The sequence below is a fragment of the Chiloscyllium plagiosum genome, unplaced genomic scaffold, assembly GCF_037043375.1.
Source record: "Chiloscyllium plagiosum isolate Xiang-an unplaced genomic scaffold, Cpla_swu_hap1 HiC_scaffold_13, whole genome shotgun sequence".
NCBI classification, from domain to species: domain Eukaryota; kingdom Metazoa; phylum Chordata; class Chondrichthyes; order Orectolobiformes; family Hemiscylliidae; genus Chiloscyllium; species Chiloscyllium plagiosum.
The window spans coordinates 38,592,918-38,617,489 of NW_028270151.1; the positions used below are offsets into that span (position 1 = coordinate 38,592,918).

At 37.2% G+C, this 24,572-nt stretch overlaps 1 protein-coding gene across 3 annotated transcripts in view; it reads left to right on the forward strand.

The window, feature by feature from the left end:
- LOC122556384 (uncharacterized) overlaps positions 1-24,572 on the forward strand; it is a 35,201-nt gene that overhangs the window by 6,714 nt on the left and 3,915 nt on the right. For 2 of the 3 annotated variants that reach the window (XM_087993533.1, XM_043703018.2), the window contains 5 exons: positions 2,011-2,136; positions 6,320-6,460; positions 12,078-12,205; positions 23,200-23,332; positions 23,754-23,907. In XM_087993533.1, the coding sequence (XP_087849659.1) occupies positions 2,011-2,136; positions 6,320-6,460; positions 12,078-12,205; positions 23,200-23,332; positions 23,754-23,907 (682 nt within the window). The remainder of the gene's footprint in view (positions 1-2,010; positions 2,137-6,319; positions 6,461-12,077; positions 12,206-23,199; positions 23,333-23,753; positions 23,908-24,572) is intronic. The other variant, XM_087993534.1, reaches the window with a different exon arrangement.

A 24,572-nucleotide genomic window follows, 5' to 3' on the forward strand; every position in this document is an offset into this window, starting at 1 on the left:
CTAAGATTATTGTTCATTTCCATGATGTTCCTGGCATTGTAAGAAGTTTAAATTTGTAGAAGGATGTTTGAAATTAGGTATGGTAATTCCAGATAATAAGTCGTAGAATGATTACAGTCAGATTTATTTCGATTTTTTAAGGAGTTGAAGAATTAATACAGCCCACTGTGTCTGTACTAGCCTTCTGTGGATCAATTCACATGGCTTTTCCCCAGAGCTTTGTAAAATTTTTTCAGATAATGATGCAGTTCCATTTTGAAAGCTTCAATTAAATCTGACCCAACCATACTCTAGTGCAATGTATTCCAGATTCAAACCACTAATTGCATGGAAAAAATAATTCCTTGTTTTCCATTGCTTGTTTTGTCAATTGCCCCCAATCTTGTTCTCAATCCTTCTACCAAGGGGAATAATATCTTTCTATTCTGTCCAGACAGTAGTAAGCTGTAGCATTCATGTAATAGATACACCTGCGCTTATGGTCCTTCACAGTATTCCTGCTACTATTTCAGCTGTAGAGACTTATTATGTAGTGAAAGTTGGCTGTCATTAGCTTTAATAATATATCAGAGTGATAGTGTGGCAGATAAAATGAAAATCTAAATCCTGCAAGGATCATAAAGTAGTTGAATATCCAAGAAAATAAATGAGTGCCAGACAGCAGCCAAAGTAGTATCCATTTTTACAAAGAAAAGATTGGTATACTGGATAAACATTGTGTAGTTTGCTGCACATTGGTGAATGGAAAAGTTCTCACAGCACCAGGGTCCCAGGTTTGATTCCAGCCTTGGGCGACTGTCTGTGTGGAGTTTGCCCATTCTCCTCGTGTCTGCATGAGTTTCCTCTGGGTGCTCCGGTTTCCTCTCACAGTTCAAAGATGTGCAGGTCAGGTGAATTGGCCACGTTAAATTGCCCATAGTGTTAGATGCATTAGTCAGAAGGAAATGGGTCTGGGTGGGTTACTCTTCGGAGGGTCGGTGTGGACTGGTTGGGCCAAAGGGCCTGTTTCCATCCTGTAGGAAATCTAATCTAAAATATGAAAATGACAATAGAATTGATACATTGTGACATTTTTGTCACAGCAATGAAGATTACAAGACAATATCATGTCATATGATAGAAATGACATAAAAAGTAGTGTATGTGAGGTAGGAGCATACTGTTTCATTAGCTTTGATGTGTAGAATGAGAGACCACAAAACAAAGATTGAACGTGTTATACATGTGCATTAATTTCTATTATCAACAAATAAATGAAGAAGGCCAGGATAGAAAACCAATCAGTTTTAGTGAGTTATTTTGCAAACATAAGGAGCAAATGTGAAATTGTACATAACTCGTTGGGTCTACTGAACATTTGAGTAATTCAAATAGTTGCTGATTCAAAGTGTTTACAAAAAAAAATCCGGTATTGTAAGTTTGCTTGCCTTAGTAAATGCTTAATGTTTTGGTGAATCTTGAATAGTTCACGGGAAATAACCTGATGTGTACAGCAATACTGTGATAATACAAGTTGAAATTTAATTTCAAAGTGAAGAAGAGAATTCATTCTTTTATGTTTGAACATTTCTTTACTGATTTCGTTTCTATATAAACACAAATTGCTGGAAAAACTCAACAGGTCTGATAGCATCTGTGGAGAGAAAACTAAGTTAACATTATAGGCTAGTGACACTGGTGAGTTTTTCCAGCAACTTCTGTGTTTCTGATTTCCAGCATCTGCAGTTCTTTGTTTTTTTTTCATTTTTATAGAAATGAGTTGTATATTTGTGATATACATAGGTTTGAATATACCATGAGATGGTAAGATGAAGTTTAGTTATTCAGTCCACTATGTAAATATTAAAGGATTTAAGTGAAAGCTTATTATCCACTAGGTCGTAAATAAATATAATATAATGATGGCTGTTTAAAGAGTCATAATTAGCATTGGTTTAGTAAGATTGGTATGTACAAGTGATGTGGAATTTGAAGCACCACTCATAATTGCTGTCACATGTCAATCCACAGAACCTAAATTTGGAGCAGCTGCAAGAACAATGTGTATTGGTATGTGCTATTCAAAGGCAGAACAACTGAATGACCTCCTTCAAGCCAGCATTGAATGTGGTCGAATGACGCACAGTAACCCAGCAGGTAATATGTGAAAGATTAAGTAATTCCCTTTCAGCAATGTGTGTGTCCCATGAGTGTCAAGATAATTGTTCCAGTGCAATTACAAGAGCCATAAGATAAATTTTGTTCATCGTTTTTGCCAATGGCATTTAAAATTTACTGGACTAAGGACCAGTACATAAATTCTAATGCTGAACTCAGAAACCCCACCTTGCAAAACACTTATTACAGCTTGGTCTATACCAGCTGTTTAGGACTATGTAGATGCTATAAATAGCAATAATTTATTAATGTAAACAAAAAAAAAATCACTTTTACTCTTAAGTAAACAATTATAAAAAGTAAACTAGAAATTAGTCAGAACTCTTAACCAATATGCTGTGTTTTATTTTGTCTAAACCGTCATGTACACTTATGTAGATTCACACATAAATAAATCATTCCATCCAACCGTTTATGGTGCTTTTGCTCCACATGTGCCTCCCACCAACCCCTCCCCTCAATTAACTTTAATAGAATAACTTTGAATTCCTCCTACCTCAAATACTTATCTAACCTTCCACTCCCAAGTATAGAATGGAAAACCCAAACAATCTGTGAATGGAAAACTATACACCTGGTCCATGTGTGGCTTCACACACCATTTTTATCTTTACACACTGGGATCAGGTTTGTAAAGTGGTTTGTGAGCCATGTCAGAGTGTGAACTAAATATGGCTGCATAGGCAGGCTTGTTAGAATCTCAGTTCATGCCTACTCAGTTTATCTATGGCACCTCTGTGCCCTGCTTTGTAGTCGCTCCCCCAGTACCTACTAAATGGATTCCTCAGATTCCACAGCACTATCAACAGAAAATCTTTCTATTCTGGATTGGGGAGTATGGTTGGATGGGGTAAACCTCTCACCATTTATCAATTGCCATCATATCATTGATACTCTGAAAAACATGCATTATGGCATGTAAGAAAAATACTGCTATCCTTTTATCTTGTAACAACAAACCAGAAAGTACTTCAAAGAGACAAGATATGTTTATGACTTCTTGAAACTGTCATTCATTCTCAGATTAATGGAATATCTACTCTACTGAAACCCTTCAACATCTGAAATTCAATCAAGTGTTTTTAATGACAATAGCTGCCAAAACAATAACTTACTCTCTGGGAAAGGAATAATACAGTATCATTTCAATTTTGGAATGGAGTGCCTGAAAAATGAATATGAGAGTAGGTTTCTTTCAAGTAGAAACATTTTCAATAGTTAAAATCATTTTTTTAAATCAACACAAATCATTTAAGTCATAATAGAAAATATGATAACAGAGAACTTTGAAATATTTTTCACTGCATCATAATGGTTTCTCTGATGGACTGGCTTTGTAATGTGTCAGAATGAATACATTTGTTAATCAATTTGAGGATCAATTTAGTTTTAAAGTCACATCCCTGTGATGAATCACTACATTAAGCATACATCAGTATTACAACATGCACCAAATTCCGAGTTTTGAAGGTATGGGCAGACATGGAGCATTTTAGGTGGACAGAGAGTAAATAGTGAAATGCCAAAATGATCAAAGCTGAGGCCTCACTATTTACAGTTTGTGTTAATGATTTAGATGAAGACAGAGTAATACATTTATGTTTACAAATGATATGTGTAAAGGTAGGCTGAGGAGGAGAATACATATAGGATGCAAAGGGATATAAACAGGTTAACTGTGCAATAATGTGGTAGATGACGTATAACGTAGGGAAAGTATGAAGTTATTCACTTAATTGTAAGAATAAAGTAGGATTTTTAAAAAGGTATGAAACTTGGAAATGTTGATGTTCTATCTGATTTGGGTGTGCTTATACAAGATCTGCAGCATGTAAACATGCAGTTATAGCAAGTATTTGGGAAAGCCCCCATTGCATGGGCATTGGAATCCAGTTATAAATGAGTGTTACAGTTGCAGAGGGCTTGATGAGATGACATCTGAAATATTGAGTGCAGTTTTGGTCTCCAAATTTAAGGAAAGATAAACTTGCATTGGAGGCTATATGGAAAAGTTCACTAAAATGGTCCCTGGCATGTGGAATGACCTAGGATGAAAGATTGATCAAATTGAATATATGTTCAATTTGATATAATAAAACAAAGAACTACTGATGCAGTTATATTATCTGATGTTTAGAAGAATGATTGATAATCTAATTGAAACACACAAAGTTCTAAAGGGACTTGATAGGTTAGACATTGAGAGATTGTTTCTGCTGTTCCAGGAATCAAAACACAGAAACTCAGTTTGAGGATAATGGGCCAATCATTTTGAAATAAGGAGAAATTCCATAACTGAAAGAGTTGTGATTTTTTGAAACTCTCCAGCCCAGAGGGTTGTGGATGCTCCATCATTGAATACATTTAAGGCTGAGGTAGCCAGATGTTTTAGTTTATCAAGGGTACAAGAAATAAAGGCAATAGGTGGACAAATGGAATGAAAGATTATCCATGGGTCATTTTGATTGGTGGAACAGGCTTGATGACCCATAGTCTACTCCTGTCTTATTTCCTTTGTGAAAACAAAATGCACTTATCTTCCACAATTTTTATATTCCTTCAGTAGATGTGGACATTATTGACTAGACCAACATTTGTTGTCCATCTCCAATTTCTCATGAGAAAGTGGTGGTCAGTGCACAATTCAGTGATGGCAATGGTTCAGCCATTTTTGTGAAGGACAAATAGTTAGTTTCTGTCTTGTTGGAGATGGTAATTACCTGGTGTTTATATGGAATGAACATTCTATGTTTTTTTTGTCAGCACAAGCCTGAATGCTGTCAAGGTTTCAGATTCTTCAGCATGAATTCTCAAGCATTTGTATCAAAATTAATTAATTCTTGCCACATTTTAGAAATGATAATATATGAACTGGTGGCCATTACAGAAATATAATTGCAGGGTATTTAAAGCTGGGTCCTGAAGGGTGTTTAAAATTTTTGAGAGAAAGCTCAGAGGAGAAGGTGCAGTAGCTCTACTAGCTAAGGATGATATTACTATGGTTGTGAGAGATGGTTCCACCTCAATAGAACAAGATGTAGAAATAGATTAGGTGGGGAGAAGAAATAAGGAAGGTAAGAGTTTGCTTGTTGCTTCCTGTGAACGATAACTTTTGATCTGCGTGGTTTCAGCAAACTAAATGACATGCATAACTGATGCTTTACTATGAGTGAGTGAGAGAGAGAGAGAGAGTGTTTGTTTGTATGTGTGTCATAACATGTCTGAACAAGTTGATTAAAATACCCACAATTTTCTGAGCGCAAAAATAGAGAGAAATATTTCCCTTTAACAAAGGGGTCAATAACCAGGAGACGTACCTTTTAAGGTAGGGCCCAGGAGGTTTATAGGGGATTTGAGGAAAAAAAGTGTTTACACAATCGTTGTAGGTATCTGGAACTCACTGTCAGAAAGTATGGTAGAGACAGAAACCCTCAAAACACTGACGCATTATTTGATGCTCTCTTGAAACCTTTACAGGTCAAGTGCTGGTAAAAGAGATTAGAATAAATAAATGTTTGATGACTGGTGCAGAACACAGTGGGACAAAGGGTCTCTTTCAGTGCAGTAAAAACTCTATGACTCGAGATCTCATTACATCACACTCAAGATATAATGTGAAGGAAGCAAATTTATTCTCCAAATTCTCTACAGAAAAAGCTTGCAAACTCAGTTACGACATCAAGGACAATTTAGTAAAAGGAGGGTGTAGATATTTAAGGAAGAGTCTTCTGATCTACTCTTGTGCATCTGCAGATAGATGATTCAAATGAAGCATTTGAGATTGGCATGAAAGTGAAGACCTTGAGAGAAGATATACCTTCATTGCCCTATATATTGTTTTGGATTTGTACCTGCACTATATTTAGGTTTACATTGTATTGTTTGCTTCAACATATTGTTTTGCACATTAATTTTACTCTGGTATCTTTCATGCACCAGGAATTTGTAATCTAACTATGTCCAAGAATGGTAGGCCTACTATCTGAGACTAGTTGCATTTACCATTATGGAACAAAATTGTAAAGTGAATTGTGCACATTGCAAGCTTTTTTTTGTTCTTAAAATATGTGTAATGGAACAAGCTGATCATTTTATTTCAAACCCTTCATACTGGTTCTAAGTTTATACCTGAAACATTAAGACTAAAAATATTCTCCTGTAGGGTTCCTAGGTGCTTTCTGTACAGCACTTTTTATATCATATGCTGTTCAAGGGAAGCCTATTGTTCAGTGGGGACAGAAGATGATGGAAGTGATGCCCATCGCGGAACAGTACTGTGAAACGAAGATGAAGCACTTTTCAGGTAGATCTAGCTTGTTAATCTACATTTTTTTCACCCAGATCTCTCTTTTTGTTTTCTTATTATTTGTATGATCACAGAATTCCTACAGTGCGGAAGCAGGCCATTTGGCCCACTGAGTCCACACTGCCCCTCCAAACAGCATTCCACCCAGATCCCTATCTTATCCCTGTATTTTCCCATGGCTAATCCACCTAGCCTGCACATCCCTGGACACTATGGGCAATTTAGCTTGGCCAATCTACCAAACCTGCACATCTTTGGACTGAAGGAGGAAACTGGAGCACTTGGAGGAAACCCATGCAGACACTGGGAGAAGGTACAAACTCCACACAGACAGTCACCTGAGGCTACTGTGAGGCAACTGTGCTAACCATTGAGCCATCGTGCCACCCCTTTTACTTTTAGATTCTTCTAAGTATAATTCAAATAGTTTATGAATGCAAATAGAATCAAATAATTTTACAGTACAGAAAGAGGCCATTCGACCCATCTTTTCTGTACCAGCTAGTACAGAACTACGCAGCTAGTCACACTCACTAGCCATTTCTCCATAGCCCTCTAACTTCATCCTTTCAAATATATATCCAGTTCTTTTGAAATGTCTTACAGAAACCAGCTCCACCATTCTCCTAGGCAACACATTCCAAATCCTAAACAGCTCTGAGTAAATACATTTCTCCTAATCTCACTCCTAGTTCTTTTGCTGACAATCTTGAAGTTACTGACATACTAACTAGTGGAAATAGAATATCTTTCTTTACCTTGTCAAAATTGTTCATAATTTTGAACACCTCAATGACATCACCTCATAATCTCCACGGTTCCAAGGAAAGCAAGTCTAATCTCTCTAATGTTTCCTGTATCTAAAATCCTTAATTCGTGATATCAGCCTAGTAAATCTCCTTTGAACCTGCTCCAATGCTTTCATATCTTCCTTAATTAGATTAGATTAGATTAGATTACTTACAGTGTGGAAACAGGCCCTTCAGCCCAACAAGTCCACACCGCCCCGCCGAAGCGCAACCCACCCATACCCCTATATTTACCCCTTACCTAACACTACGGGTAATTTAGCATGGCCAATTCACCTGACCTGCACACCTTTGGACTGTGGGAGGAAACCGGAGCACCCGGAGGAAACCCACGCAGACACTGGGAGAACGTGCAAACTCCACACAGTCAGTCGCCTGAGGTGGGAATTGAACCCGGGTCTCTGGCGCTGTGAGGCAGCAGTGCTAACCACTGTGCCACCATGCCGCCCACAAAGGTGCTCTGAACTGAACACAATACTCCAAATGTGGTTTGACTAATGACTTGTAGAGGTGCAGCATCACTTCCTTACTTTTATACCCCATGCCTCTATTTATAAACCCAAGGATCCTATAAGCCTTTTTAATAACTCTTTCAACTTGCCAGCCACCTTCAAAGAATCATGCACGTGAATCCCAAGGTCCCTCTGCTCCTGTACTCCCCTCAAAATGGAGCCTGTACTGTCTCTTCATGTTTCTTCTACCAAAATGCATTACCTCACATTTCTCTGCATTGAATTTCATCTGTTTGCCCATTTAGCCAACTTGTCAAATGTCCCTCTGACATTGCTCAGCATCATCCTCGCAGTTCACTAATCTCACTCACTTACTTAGTATCATAGAACATAGAAGAATACAGCGCAGTACAGGCCCTTCGGCCCTCGATGTTGCGCCGATCCAAGCCCACCTAACCTACACTAGCCCACTATCCTCCATATGCCTATCCAATGCCCGCTTAAATGCCCATAATGAGGGAGAGTCCACCACTGCTACTGGCAGGGCATTCCATGAACTCACGACTCGCTGAGTAAAGAACCTACCCCTAACATCTGTCCTATACCTACCCCCCCTTAATTTAAAGCTATGCCCCCTTGTAATAGCTGACTCCATACGTGGAAAAAGATTCTCACTGTCGACCCTATCTAAACCCCTAATCATCTTATACACCTCTATCAAGTCACCCCTAAACCTTCTTTTCTCCAATGAAAACAACCCCAAGTGCCTCAGCCTTTCCTCATACGATCTTTCTACTATACCAGGCAACATCCTGGTAAACCTCCTCTGCACCCGTTCCAGTGCCTCTACATCCTTCCTATAGTATGGCGACCAAAACTGCACACAATACTCCAGATGTGGCCGCACCAGAGTCTTATACAACTGCAACATGACCTCAGTACTCCGGAACTCAATTCCTCTACCAATAAAAGCCAGTACGCCATATGCCTTCTTCACCGCACTATTTACCTGGGTGGCAACTTTCAAAGATTTGTGTACATGGACACTACATGGACTCTGCTCATCCACACTACCAAGTATTCGACCGTTAGCCCAGTACCCCATCTTTTTATTACTCTTACCAAAGTGAATCACCTCACACTTAGCTACATTGAACTCCATTTGCCACCTTTCTGCCCAGTTCTGCAGCTTATCTATATCCCGCTGTAACCTGCCACATCCTTCCTCACTGTCTACAACTCCTCCGACTTTCGTATCATCCGCAAACTTACTCACCCAACCTTCTAACCCCTCCTCCAGGTCATTTATAAAAATGACAAACAGCAATGGTCCCAAAACAGATCCTTGCAGAACACCGCTAGTGACGGCACTCCAAGATGAACATTTGCCATCAACTACTACCCTCTGTCTTCTTCCAGCCAGCCAACTCCTAATCCAAACCTCCAACTCACCCTCAATGCCATCATCTGCAAATTTACAGATTTTTGCCCTCAACACCCATCTCTAAATCATTTTTATAAATCAGAAAAAAGCAAGGATCTCAACACTGATCCCTGGGAAACACCACTTTCAACTCGTCTCCAATCTGAGAAATGCCCATCCATACCTATCCTCTGTTTCCTATCCTTCATTCTGTCAATGACCCATCCATCTCAAATATTTCTAACTTACTAACCAACTTGTCATGTGGCACCACATCAAATGCTTTCTAAAATGTAAGTTGTGAAAACCTTTGCTACTTTAATTGTATTAGAAAACATTCAGGATCATGAAATAATCTCTCCTTTGAAAAATTAAAACATTTCTTGTTTGTTTTTGTTGTATTATATAAATAAATAATTCTGCATTGAACACGCTTATATTATCTTATAACAATAATGTAATTAGAAATACAATATTGGGTCTGCAATAGATATTTACTTTGAGATTCAGCAACACTGTTTGTGTCATTCAATGATCTCTCTAATTAGTGATCAACAGGGCTTCCTTACTGCTCCAAAATGAAATACCTAACTATCCAATAGGGGGATGTGGGTGATGGCATAACATTAGAAGCCCCCCTTTGTGATCCAAATTGGATGGAATGTCTTTTTGTTGCTTAATTCTTAAATTTATCAATAGGCAGATAATACCGTCGTATGGTGAAGCCTCCCAAATAATTAACGTTTGCTATTTATTTGTATGTGCTAAATAACCATTTCAACCAACTTTTACCTATTCCATTAAATTTAGATCTATCCAACTAAATAAGCAAAACATCAAAAAAATTATATTTCTTGACATATCAATGTGCTAAAAATTTAGTTTTCTAAGACAGCTCATCAACTTGCATGTGGTCAGCCATTCAAGCTGAAGACTAATTTCTTCTTAAATGAAGATTCTCTTTTAGCAAGTTTTACTGGCTGACTGTGCAACTTATAGTCTCTTGTTGACTGGGTTACAGAAAGTAGAATGTTTGCTTAATTGCCCCACCCCTATCTGCAATGTTTCAAAGTAGCTGATAAGCACACTTGCAATGAAATGCGAATAGTCATAAGTGTTGCTCATCAAACAGAAACTAGACACATACTGTAACTGAATGTTTATCATTAGAAACCATTTTATGCTTCTCTAAATGAAAGAGACAAATGTGACTTGATGGTAGTTGTTTTAACCCTTCCTATTCAACAGACACCGGGGAAAACAATTAAGATAAATATGGGCTTCACACATTCACACCTCATATTGATGCTCCAATTTCCTTCAATTTTAACCCTTTCCAGGGAAGAGACAGGTCTTCCTGAAACTGGCATGGTTCTTCCTTTAAATATGAAGATTGTTTCTCCGAGGACTTTTTTTTTAAACCTGCAACTGAACTGGCAGGCTTCGTTTAGCATTTCACCTGAAACGCAGCACTCCTTCATCAACCCCATGACATTATCAATTCAGTTTGTATGTCATAATTTCAGAAGTGTAGCACAAATCAGTTTCACTATACGATTTGCTAGGGATTTACCTGTCCTGGAAACCATCTCTTATAATTATGATAATATTAAAAGTCATATAATATTGTTAATTCAGCCTACTGATAAACAAGTGGGAAATTGGATGCTAAAATGAAATGAATGGTATTCCTGTGTAGGTAAAATATTTGCTATTATCCCCATAAGAGTTGTGACTGAGCGACAGAATGCATATCTACTTTTTGCACTAAGATAACCAACAGACTATTCTAATCCTAGCACATCGTAAAGAAGATCCGAAACACTCACTTTTGTCCCCCAAAATCCATTTTGTCTACAACTTTAGAAGTTCAGCGCTGCAGTTTAATTTCTTTCTTTTAGCTACTTTTTTTTTTCTGAGAAACATTAGCCATACAGTGCCAGTTACGTTGGTTTAGTGCTGCTGGCTCTACTTTCCAAATTTACTTAGTTATGACTGTGGTATTGATTGGTCAAAATTTGAAATCGGGTCAGAGTTTAAAGGACTGTATTTAAGTCAGCAAAGCAACCAGCCTCCTCCTCCAGAGTGACGGTTGAAAATAAATTGAAATCATAATATAAAAGATTAATTAGATACATCTTACACACAAGCGTATGAAATAGGAAAAGGTGTAGGTCATTTGGCCCATTTGAGTTTACTCCGCCATTTATTAAGACCATAGCGTAACTGAGTGTGGACTCAACTCCGCATTCTCACCAACTCACCCCCTGCAATATATTTTGGCTCATTTGTTGATCAAGAATTTATCTACCTCTACCTTATAACTAATCAATGGTGCTGCACTGTAGCATAATGAGCTGCCAGAGGAAATGGTGGAGATTGTACAATTGGAACATTTAAAAGACATCTGGATAGTAAGAGTTTGGAGGGATATGGGCTGGGTGCTGGTAGGTGGGACTAGATTGGGTTGGGATATCTGGTCGGCATGGACAATTTGGACCGAAGGGTCTGTTTTTCTGTGACTCTAAATACACAATTATTTTTCCAATAGTAACTGTGGTCATTGAGCAGGAATTAAGAGATGTAAAGGGAACAAACTAAGAAATAATGTTAGGAGTGTTTTGAAGAAGAGGAAAAGATAATGTGGTAAATAACTTGGAGGCGAGAAATCCAGGTTACAGAGAATGGTGGCTGTAGGCTGGGAAAATGTAGAATGTTTTGCAAGAAGAGGGTCCCTGAAGATTGCAATTGGCTGGAGAAAGACCATGCTCGGAAATTATTGCTAGAATTATCACTAAAACCTTTGTTTTCAGGTTTTTGTTTTCAGAAGATCAATTCCTATAATAAAGTTGTGTATAGATTGTAAATACATTAGCTATCTTTTGTTTGTTGTTTCATTTACACTGGATTATATGTGCTCGTATTCACAGATTATCGTGAAAACTGGTTTTCTTTTGAAACTAGATGGCAATTTTACCTTCAGCTGAGGAAAATTGAGAAGGATGGCAGTGATAATGCAGTATTTCCTCCAAATTATGATATCGAAGAGCAAAACAAGGTAATAGCTGAATGCCTAATAATTAGAGGAATAAATAATTTGGTTATTTCTAATCACTCTTTTATTTCTCTCTCTGTCATCATCTCTGTTATATGATCAATTCGGGTATCTGCAATTTGTCTGAAGTTGAAATAATTCTAGCATGTCTGCGAACATTTTAAATGCAGCATTCTGCACAATTAACTAAAACAGGCAAAGATATCTGCTTTATGATGAAAGTTAAAAATCATTATTATGAAAGAAACACTCATATTTTATATTCTATCTAATTTCTCCTTCACATTGTTTAACTTTTCCTAGAAATAGATTTAATCAATTACCTACTTTGACTATTGTACACATCTATTATACACATATACTTTATTAATAAGGTTCAAGAAATGGAAATTAGGACTTTGATTTTGACATAAATTATATTAAAATTTCTACTTTACTTTAGTGGACTATTAGGATACAACATGATACACAGAAAACTAATAGTGGCAACTGTAAAGCTGACTAAAAATATTCTGTGGGAGATGGACTTTTGTTTGTAATGCTGAAAATGCTATTTGAGAATCGACAAAATGCTTCTTATTTTAAAATTGCTGAAATATGTGATTACCAAGAGCCCTTATTTTACACATTGAAATAGTCTGCATATTTAGAATCTGTACTTAAGTTAGTCATGGTAATCTGAAAAATAGCTCCTGCAAATTAATGTACAGTAGCTCCCCCCACCCATTCCCCAGTGGGGGATACACTTCAAGACCTACTGCAGAAACCCGAAACCGTGGATAGGAGCGAACCCATTCATTTAAATGGCAAATTTACCTTCCCGGCAGGCCTGGTCCCTGGTTCCAGATAAAATGTTCAGGCCACACTAAATCACGGGTAACTGAAACCACAGAAAACTATTCAGTGGATAGCACTGTACTATATTGGTTTGAGACTGGTGAACGGTTAAGAAAAAGGACTTGCCATTGACAACCATAACATAATTCACATAAAAAAACTGCAATTATTTGTATTGTAACAGGAATCTATCACCACATCAAAAATTTTCACATCAATCATAGTTTGTCAAAAATAATCTGTTACTGAAGAGCTCCATTTAGAAAAATGAATGCTGTAAATAAAAAAACTGCATTCAAAGTGTCTCCCATTTTAAAAAAAATAAGAAATCAGAAGTACCTAAATTAAAAATTAATTTGTCATGCACTGATTAAAACACACAATATTATCTCTGAATAGTACCAAATGATTATTTGCCATATTAAAGAGATGAAATGATTTTCAAGATGAAGTGTAGGACAATACTGGCATTAGAATCTCAATTCCATGAATTACTGTTACAGAACATAGAACATTACAGCGCAGTACCCTCGATGGTTTCACAGGTCAGCGCAACAATCTGAAGCCCATCTAACCTACACTATTCCATTCTCATCCATATGCCTATCCAATGACCATTTAAATGCATTAAAGTTGATGAGTTTACTACTGTTGCAGGTAGAGCATTCCACGCCACTACTGAGTAAAGAGACTTCCTCTGATATCTGTTGGTTATGATAAAGTATTTTGCACATTGTTTTTATAGGATGTATTCCTAGACCTACACTTGAACCTAAATATATTTGGCAAGAGTTAGGCATTAAGGGTAAGGACAAGCCAGGGAACTACAGACCAATGAGCCTGACGTCGGTGGTGGGCAAGTTGTTGGAGGGAATCCTGAGGGACAGGATGTACATGTATTTGGAAAGGCAAGACTGATTAGCGATAGTCAAAATGGCTTTGTGCATGGGAAATCATGTCTCTCAAACTCGATTGAGTTTTTTTAAAGAAGTAAAAGGAGGATTGATGAGGACAGAGCAGTAGATCTATATGGACTTCAGTAAGGCGTTCAACAAGGTTCCCCATGGGAGACTGGTTAGCAAGGTTAGATCTCGCGGAATACAGGGAGAACTAGCCATTTGGATACAGAACTGGCTCAAAGGTAGAAGACAGGGTGGTAGTGGAGGATTGTTTTTCAGACTGGAGGCCTGTGACCAGTGGAGTGCCACAAGGATTGGTGCTGGGCCCTCTACTTTTTGTCATTTACAGAAATTATTTGGATGTGGGCATAAGAGATATAGTTAGTAAGTTTGCAAATGACACCAAAATTGGAGATGTAGTGGACAGCGAAGAAGGTTACCTCAAATTACAACAGTATCTTTATTGGATGGGCCAATGGGCTGAGAAGTGGCAGATGGAGTTTAATTTAGATAAATGTGAGGTGCTGCATTTTGGGAAAGCAAATCTTAGCAGGACTTATATATTTAATGGTAAGGTTCTAGGGAGTGTTTCTGAACAAAGAGACCTTGGAGTGCAGGTTCATAGCTCCTTGAAAGTAGAGTCGCAGGTAGTTAGGATAGTGAAGGTGTTTGGTATGCTTTCCTTTATTTGTCAGAGTATTGAGTACAGGAGTTCGGAAGTCATGTTGCGGCTGTACATGACATTGGTTAGACTACAGTTGGAATATTGTGTGCAATTCTGGTCTCCTTCCTATCTGAAAGATGTTGTGAAACTTGAAAGGTTCAGAAAAGATTTACAAGGATGTTGCCAGGGTTGGAGGATTTGCGCTACAGGGGCTGAACAGGCTGGGGCTGTTTTCCCTGGAGCGTCGGAGGCTGAGGGGTGACCTTATTGAGGTTTACAAAATTATGAGGGGCATGGATAGGTTAAATAGACAAAGTCTTTTCCCTGAGGTGGGGGAGTTCAGAACTAGAGGGCGTAGGTTTAAGGTGAGAGGGGAAGGATATAAAAGAGACCTAAGGGGCAATTTTTTCTCAGAGGGTGGTACGTGTATGGAATGAGGAAGTGGTGGAGGCAGGTACAATTGCAACATTTAAAAGGCATCTGGATGGGTATATGAAGAGGAAGGGTTTGGAGGGATATGGGCTGGGTGCTGGCAGGTGGGACTAGATTGGGTTGGGATATATGGTCGGCATGGACAGGTTGGACCGAAGGGTCTGTTTCCATGTTGTACATCTCTATGACTCACTTATAGGATGAAGTTCTGAACTCTAAAGTGGTTACTTAACGGTTAGTGTGTTATCATATTGAATAGTTCTCCCATACTCCACAATTGGAATATGTTTCACACTTCACAAGAGTATGAAAACCTAGAAGGTAGGAATATTATGGATGAATTATTTGACATCACCTTATTTGCCTTTTTAAGAAACTACATCAGTTTTGATCTGTCTGTGACCTCTTTATAGAACACAAATGGCTTGTATCAGTAATATTTTACAAAGAAGAGCCACCACTGTTATAAATACAAGATTGCAGTGCTTCCAGGCACAATAATGTATACTTTGCTTACAGAAATTGTAAAAATGCCTATTAAAAATTTACAACATAGACTATATATTGTGGAATAAACAGTCTTATGAACAATAAGGCAACCCTGTCAGCAGCAACATGCATTTATGTAGAGACTTCAATGTAGGAAATGCCATAAAACATTTTATTGGGGCAGGAAAAGAAATAAAAACTAAAAAAATGATCTCAAAACACTAAATGAGAATAGACAGCAGATTTATGAAGCATGGCAGTTCTTTTGAAGGAGTCCATGGACACTGGGAAGGTTCTTGTAAATGGGAAGTATGTCAGCCCTGTGCCAACATTAGAAAGGAGCATAAAGTTTGAAACAGGTGACCAGATGCATTAAACTTATTTGGATCCCATGTTAAATAACAGAATTGAAATGTAAATATAATTATTTAGAAAATGAAGAAAATAAATAAGTTGCACTTTTCACAATTTCAGACTATTCCATCAGCCAACTAAACACTTATCAAGTAGTCACAGTTACAACTTGGAGAACACAGCAGCCATATGTACATACTATGGTCACACAAACAGCAATAAACTAACAACCATGTAGTCGGTTTCAGTTATGTTGCTTGAGGGATAAATATTGAACAGGAAATAGAGAACATTCCCTGGTTTTTGATTCAGCCATGGGATTTTTACATCCATCTGAAAATGTAAAAAATGTTTAATTTCCTATCTAAAAGTTCACAATTCCAATAGAGTAACATTCTTTTCCTACTACTCTGGAATGAATTTTGAACCTAGAACTTCCAAATCAGAGGTGAAAGTGCAACCATTGATACAAGACTGACTTTTATAGTAGCATAAGAAACAACAGTCAATATGAATCTAGAAGGAATAGATCTACTTCAATAACCTTCATGACTTTCAAATACACTTGAGTAACCCTTAGAACTTGGATTCCAGAAGACATTTTAGACAACTCCATAAGAAAAAATCTGTTAGTTACATTCAAATCTATGGATATTTATGATCATTCTTAGTTATGGATAAAGAGCAAGTGAATATGGAGTGGTTGCCGGAGGAACAAATGTGAGGTGCAGTGGGAATTGATATTGGAAACTGTTCTAGTTCATATTGGTGCACTGAACTCAATTAAGTCAGTCTAACTGATTAAATTTTCAGATAATACTAATCTAGAATGGCAGTGGTATGAAAGGAGAAAAAACAGACATTTTACATATAAATGAACTGAACAATAGCAGTTTGTAATTTAATACCTCCATAATGGAGTCACAAGATGGGCAAACATTCACTATCTTTTAATTTAAATTGCTCAGAGCAAGTTGAAAAAGACCTTGGAGACTTAGGACCATAATTTTGGCAAGTTAAGTTGACTCATCAGAAAGCCTTCAAAAATGGCAGCCTGGATACTTTATCAGCACTTTTAGGGGTATAAGGTTCAAGTTGTGAGCTCATATTTGACACTCCTGGTGAAGAGTGCTCCAGTAGAGAGGTATACACACCCTAACCCTCTGCAGTTTTCATGGAGTCACGCCAGGTATTTAATGGATTATGGTTCAAGATACATCAAAGGTATTATGAACAATAGTCTGTATGAGGTAACCTTTTGAAAGATAAATTCATAAGTTTATGTTTCCACATGCCAAACGCTGACCTGCTCGTATTCATAGAATCATACAGTACAAAAAAGGATCTTCAGCCCATCAAGTCTGTACCACCAAAAATATACTGCCTTCACTAGTCCCACTTTCCCACACTCCTCCTATAGCCTTGAATGTTATGGCCCTTCAGTTGTTCACCCAAGTACTTTATAAAGTTTGTGAGGTTCCCCGTCTGAACTACCCTCCTAGGCAGTGCACTCCAGAACCTTCCCACCCTCTGAGTGAAAAAGCTTTTCCTCAAATCTCCTCTATACCTTCTGCCTTTCATTTTAAAATCATGTCGTCTTTTTATTGACGTTTTGATTCAGTAGAGTAGCTGTTTTCTATTCACCCAGTCCCCTGTGATCTTTTACACCTCTGTCATCTCCCCCTCAACCTCCTCTGCTCTAAAGAAAACAACCCAAGCTTATTCAGCCTCACTTCATTGCTGTAGTGCTCCTTCCCTAGGCATCATCCTGGTGAATCTACCTTGCAAGCCCTCTCGTGCAATCACATCCTTCTTACAATCTGATGAGCAGAACTGCATACACAGTATTCCAGCTGTGACCTAACCAACTTTACCTCCCTGCTCTTATAATCTATGCCATCTATGTGGAACAAGCACCACAACATTCCCCTGTTCCTCTGAGCTTCCTAATGCTTTGCCATTTATTGAGTACTCTGTTACTTTGTTCCTTCGTCCAAAGTACATCGCCTCACTGTACCAGGGTTAAATTCCATTGATACTGATCTGCCTAATCTGTCTATATCCTCCCTTAACCTAACACCTTCCTCCTCACAGTTAACCACTTTGTCAATCTTTATGTCATCCACAAACCTAATTACTACCTCCACCATTCTCATCTACAATACTTATATGTATGTCAAAGTGATCACTGCAGACTGGGCTCCAGTAAACAAACCACCTTTTACCACCACTCCCTGTGTCCCATCACTAAGCCAACTTTGGATCCAACTTGCCAAGTTAACCTGGATCCCATGTCTTTAACCTTCTTTATCCATTTCCCATGTGGACCTTGTCAAAGGCATTGCTGAAATCCATATAAACTACATCAACTCATGCAAACACCTATCATCTCCTCAAAACATTCCACCAGATTTGTGAAGCATGACCTCCCTCTGACAAAGCTATGTTGACTATCCCTGATCAAACACTACATATAAAAATTGATTAGTTTTTCTCTTGAAAGCTGAACATAGCTGAAAGTGTAAAAACAAGTCTTAAATAGATCATTCAGCCAGAGCTATTAATCAAACAGGAATTCTGGTGTTTCAGTTGTCTAATAGTTATCTGGGCTTTCAACCAAGCCTCATGATGTACTCTTGGCTTTAAACAAGTAAAAGATGAGTTGGAAAAAATGGTGCCAAGGAAGGTAAGAACAGACAGTAAAGCTTCTACAAGTGTATATATAAAGGAAGAATTGCTAAAGTAAGTATTCACCCATTAGAAGGCAAGACTGATGAATTCGTAATGGGAAACAAAGAAATTAAGGAGATACACAGCAAATATTTTGTATTTATCTTCATGGTAAAAGTCACAAGGAAATCTCAAGAATTGTAGAAGATCTGATAGGTAAAAACAAAAAAAACTTAAAAAGAATGATGGTTGTTATATATGAATTTGGACATATGTGAGAGTTAGTACTTGATTGAATTCAATAAGCACAATAACCTGAGGACATGATGGGAGAGTAAACTATGATCTTGTGGGAGGTAGACCTAAGGCAAGTCTTTCTAACTGTATTTGAAGTAATATAGAGTATATTCTTATCACATGTAAATAGTTGTAAATATGCAATGAGCTACATCTTCTTTACTGTGCAAAATTAGACCAGAAGCTGGTTATGCTCACAGTCACGAGACTATATAAGCTCCTGAAGAGTCTATATTTAGAAGACAAAGATGGCAGCATTCACAGTAATAAACAAAACAGAAAAATTGCTGTTAAAAATGAATAAGAACAGCAAATGCTGAAACATCCTGGCAGCATGTGAGGTTCGCTTTAAAGTTCACACATATGACCTCAGTTTCTCTTTCCACAGATGATGCCACATGTACTGAACGTTTCCAAAATTTTTATTTTTAATTCTGATTTCTAGCATCTGCAGCACTTTGCTTTAATATTGATAATAAAACAGCATCAATAAGTCTTTGTGCTGATCAAAAATACTGGACAAGGAAGACACTTTAAAATAAAAAAAGACAAATTCTTCTCTGAAGTCTGAGCCATACCATCAATAACATTGCGTAAAAGTAAACAAAAAGTTGTCATTAACTTAAAAATCCTTTGTTTCTACCTTTTGTTTAATTAATATTTTTGTTTATACCAAGACAGCCAGCTTTGAGGACTTAGCAGGAGATGAATTAAGATAGATGCGTGGTTCATTATCACCATTCAGCAGCAATTCCCTATAAGCGCCAGTGCTTCAATCTCCTGAGATGTTCTACTCAATTATGTAATTGCTACTCAATATATAAGTTAATTCAATTCCTTTTAAATTAAAATAATATTTTTGGTAGCTTCTTTTCTCCATTCAGAAATGTATAAATTTCCTTTTCAAAATCAAACTCGAGTTCAGGGCTTCTGATAGTCACTTGACAACAGATAAGGTTGATTCCCTGGCATGTTCAGAGCTAATGACCTCCCACTGAGCAACCTTGGGCAACCTAGGAATAGTTGGTGTCCCTGGGACATTGAAGTGAAATATGAAACGGTATTCCAACTCCCTGTCCAAAGGCAGACATGTAGGCATCTGGCAAGGACAGAACAGTATTTATCTGTGTTGCCAAATAACTTGCATTTATCCTCTGGGATCACACTTAAGAATAGTCCCACTGGTGCCATAGAATAATTAACTAGCATAGATCATTGCACATGCAGAAATAGAGGACAGAACTGGAAAGGAACAGAAAATAGTTACTTAAATTCCAGCTTGGAGACATGTAAATAGTGTTTGTTTAGAAATGGAATGATTTTAATTGCTACATAATTTCATTCAAAACAAGTAGTTCTCAGTGAACTTAAAGTATTCAAACATTTTGGTCCAGCTATTTTAAATGTATTGTTCTTGTGTAATTAAAAGGTATTGGAAGTTTGGACTTCACCAACCCGGTTTGGTTCTGATAACAAAAAGCTAAAAAGTTCAGTTGGCAGTACTTTTGCCCCAAATCATTAGGTTCCAACAATATTCTTTCGCTCATAATCTAAACTAATATTTCAGTATGGTATTAAAGGAGTGGAAATGCTATCCTTCAGATGAAATGTTAAACTTGTCATATTTTGCATGTAAATAATACCAAAGTACTATTAAAATAGGAACAATACATTTTCCCATGTTCAGAACAACAGGAATATAGTAAGTCAGCAGTGATACATGGTAGCACTCTGACATAGGTCAGAAAGTTATGGGCTCAAGTCTTACTTCACTAATAAAGCACAAAAATCTACATTATCTTAATATGGTATTGACCAGAAAATCTGGTATTGTGATCTTCATTTGCCAATAAATGTTGGCTAGGATGCCAGATACAATGTTCCTGCTCTTCTTCAAAATAGATCGATACCAGATTCTCTGTCAATATCACATTAAGATAATGTAGGAATGTGCTGTGTACAAATTTATTATCATATTTCCTAAGTTATAGTCAATGACCACGTATCTAAATTATTTCAATGGCTGGCAAGCACTTTGGGAAATCATGTGGTTGAGAAAAGTCCTATATTAACACAGGTTTAAACTTTCTACTTTCACATTTCTCTCTCAAACAAGATTCAAGACAGATCATGTCATTATTCATTTGCTGTTAAAAGAACTTACTATTGCTATTATATATTTGCTGTTGAAAATACTTACAGAACAAAAATTAAAAGCAATTATTGATTAAGGCAGTACATAAATGCATGTTTTCCCCTTCTTAATCCAACATTTAATTTCCTCCACAAAACTCTTGCACATCCCTGTCTGTGGTACTTTACCAAGAAGTGAATGTCTTGAAGAATTAAGTTATTTTGGCATGCCAGATAATATTTCATTTCTTCTTTTCTGTATTAGGCAAAATAATAGACAGAAAATTAGTGATTTTATTCAGTCAGATACATTATCTGTTGTGTGCCAGACTGATTGTATCCAATTTCTATGTGTACTCACATTTCTTGGACATTGCCATCATTAAGTCAACATTTACAAATTAATCACAGATCAAGAATTGAAACTAGTCAATTTAATAGGAAATTTAGGTTCTTGATGCTGCCCAAGTGATTTCTTGGGTTTTCCAACAGTGTAAGCAGATTTCAATGGTACAAACCAGACAGGGTCATTACATTCCTCTGTGCTGCAGAATCATAACTTAGTGATTTGGCTGATGGCTGATAAAACTCAGCACATTTCTAAGCAGGGACTTAAAACACAGACGTATAATGTATTTGCAATAACATATAACTTTTTTATCCTCATCCACGCAATATTTACGAAAACGAAGCATCCCTCATGATGGAAAATTCAAATACTACATTGCTTTAGCATTTTCATCCTATATTTTTATTCTTCTAATTTTTCAAAACTAAGCTTATTTTTGTTATTACAGTCTTAAAATTGGAACGTAAGCGCAGCTCCCATTAACAATTTGTATCCTAAATTTCCAAATTGTACAATAAATTTTAAATCTATTGTTGTTTCCTTGTCCCTCATGTTGTGAATGTGATCTCTTTCCAAGTTCCATAATGTAGGAACATGCTGTGTACAGTTTTGCCATCATATTTCCTACATTACTGAAAGCCCAGAAAGTGTGTAGGAGTACGTAATCTGAGCTGCGAAGACATTATAATTATGCCCAGCCATGCCCTTATTCTGCAACCACACATTCATACATCCAAACATATGAATTTAGCACAGAGTAGGGCATTTAGTCCCTTGACCCCACTCTGCCATTCAGTGCGATCTTGGCTGATCTGATTGTGGCCCCAACACCGCATTCCTGCCGACTCTAAATAACTTTTGACTCCCTTGTTAGTCAAGAATATATTCACCTCTGCCTTTAAAGGTATTCAATGATCCCACTTCCATCATTCTCTGAAGAAGAGCGTTCCATAGACTCTCATTCCTCGGAGAGAACAAAATTCCTCCTCCTCTCCATTGTAACGGGTAAACTCCTAATTTTTACAGTGTACTCTATAAATTTTAAATGGGAGCACTGTCTGATTTTCTTGTCACAAACCTAGTGATGTTTTCAGTGCTGGTCATTGCAGAGCAGTTCAACTGAATCACAGCCAAATCAGCTTGCAATCCTGGCAAAGAATGCATACATTGAGGCAAGCAGGAGGGCCAATTTCAAAAATTATCGTCCATCCTCATTAGGCTAGGATAGATGAGTAATCGATGCTATTCAAAATCCAATAGGTAACGAGGATGCTGGTCACTGGTTGACTGACAACTCAGGTGGGGTAGGCCATCAGGAATGTACAACATATATTAAGTAAAAAGCATTTTGGATAGTGGCCTCCAGCAATAGCTTTAACGTTCATTGATTTGACTGCTGAGCATCTGAAAACATTGATGACACCAGGCACAGAGTAAGCTGCAATCATTAATGGACCATTTTTGTAAAGAGTCCTAAAATAGATGTTGTGCCCCTGTTTTGTTTATGGAATGGCCTTAACATTAGTTTCAGGTGTGTACTATGGCTACCAATGGAGAAACTATCACAATGAAAGCAAATGGCACACTTAGTGTGGAATGAGTGAATGCGTTGGAACCATTGTCAACTGTTTTCCACCTGCAAAACTGGTAAAGTTGCACCCAATATCTCGCCCAATAACTTGAAACTGAACTTTTTAAAAACTATGAATCAAGACGTGTAAATTTAGATTTCTAAGACAGAAATCCAATGGGTTCGAAGAAACAGTTACAGTAAATTTTATTCCATCCTGTGAGGTTATTCTGAACTAGGTGACTTTGACATATAATGCCAGATTGAAAATGACAGCTGCAACTTTTTTTAAAAATGTGACAGCTGTATAGACGCTGGCGCTCCGAATCAAGTGGAATGAGTAAAGGAGTTGAAACAACATTGATTGCTTATGATGCACTTTTGTTTGCTGGGAGTGATTGGAGGAAGCTGTGTTATTCTGCAATGTTTCACTGGGGTAAGAATTTTATGCGAGTCACTGTTGGATAAATCTTTTCTAAATTCTATCTGAAAGATTCAGACCAACAGAAATTATGACAGCAATTTGAAAATTTGGAGATTTTCATAATCGCAAATGTAGCACACATTTTATAGGTTGAATGTTAGAATTACTATTATCTTTTACCATTAGAATAAATATTCACTTTATTTTAAATTTTAAAATCTCAAAGCACTGTTTTTTGAAGTACTAACATTTTAATATGTCTGTGGGACCCAAAAAGCTCGCAAACATATAAATAAATCAACAGACCACTTGTAATAGATTTTACTGGCTTAGTCCTCTGTTTGAACACCAAACCAGACACAGTGAACAAATATTTTTCTGCTACCTGAAGAAGTAATCATTATATTTTGAAAATTGTGCTATGAATCTGCAGGGGAAAGTGATGCAACAGGGGCAATTGCAGGTTCTCTATATGGAATTCTCTATGGATTTGACAATGTCCCTGTGAGTCTTTACCAGAACCTAGAGTTCAGAAGCCATCTAGAACAACTGGGGAGGCTGCTGTACCAGGTTGCTACTGCAGACAGGTAAGTCTAACAAACATAGAGCTCATTCAAAGTGAAATTACAATCTGATTAGTAACATTGTCAGTGCACATATATTGCAAAACTTATGCACTAATTTCAGCAGCTTCAGCAAACAAATTTATAGTCCTACCTTTACATAGTCCTTCTTGTTTGTTAATCACATTTGATTCAATAAATGGTTTTGTACCTCACAGAAATTAATTTACACTTCCAGGGATGCCCAAATTCATGAAAGCTACCTGCAGGAAAGCAACACCACATGGAAAATAATATTATTCCCTGTTTCTGGTTCATGTTATCAAGGAAAGCAGATTGATAAGTATTAAGAAGAAGGCAGCTTTAAGTGCAAACTGTACTGAGGATGAAATTGCTGAAGATATCTTAGATTTGTTTATTTGAAAGACAATTAAATATTTGAGCCACTGTTGAGTACAATTTAATCCTGAGAAGTATCTCTGGATCATGAAGGCTGTGAGCACACTGCAGTTTTCAGGGTGGGAGTGCAGAGTGGAGAATGGGGAATCCACTTCCTCCAATGAATGGTGCATTAATTGTTATTGGGAATGTAAGAACAGGATTTTCAATGGTTAATTCACCAAACTCAATCTGATTTACATTCTTGACCAGTTATCAAGTTCGTTCCAGGAATGCTTCGAAATTTGTCT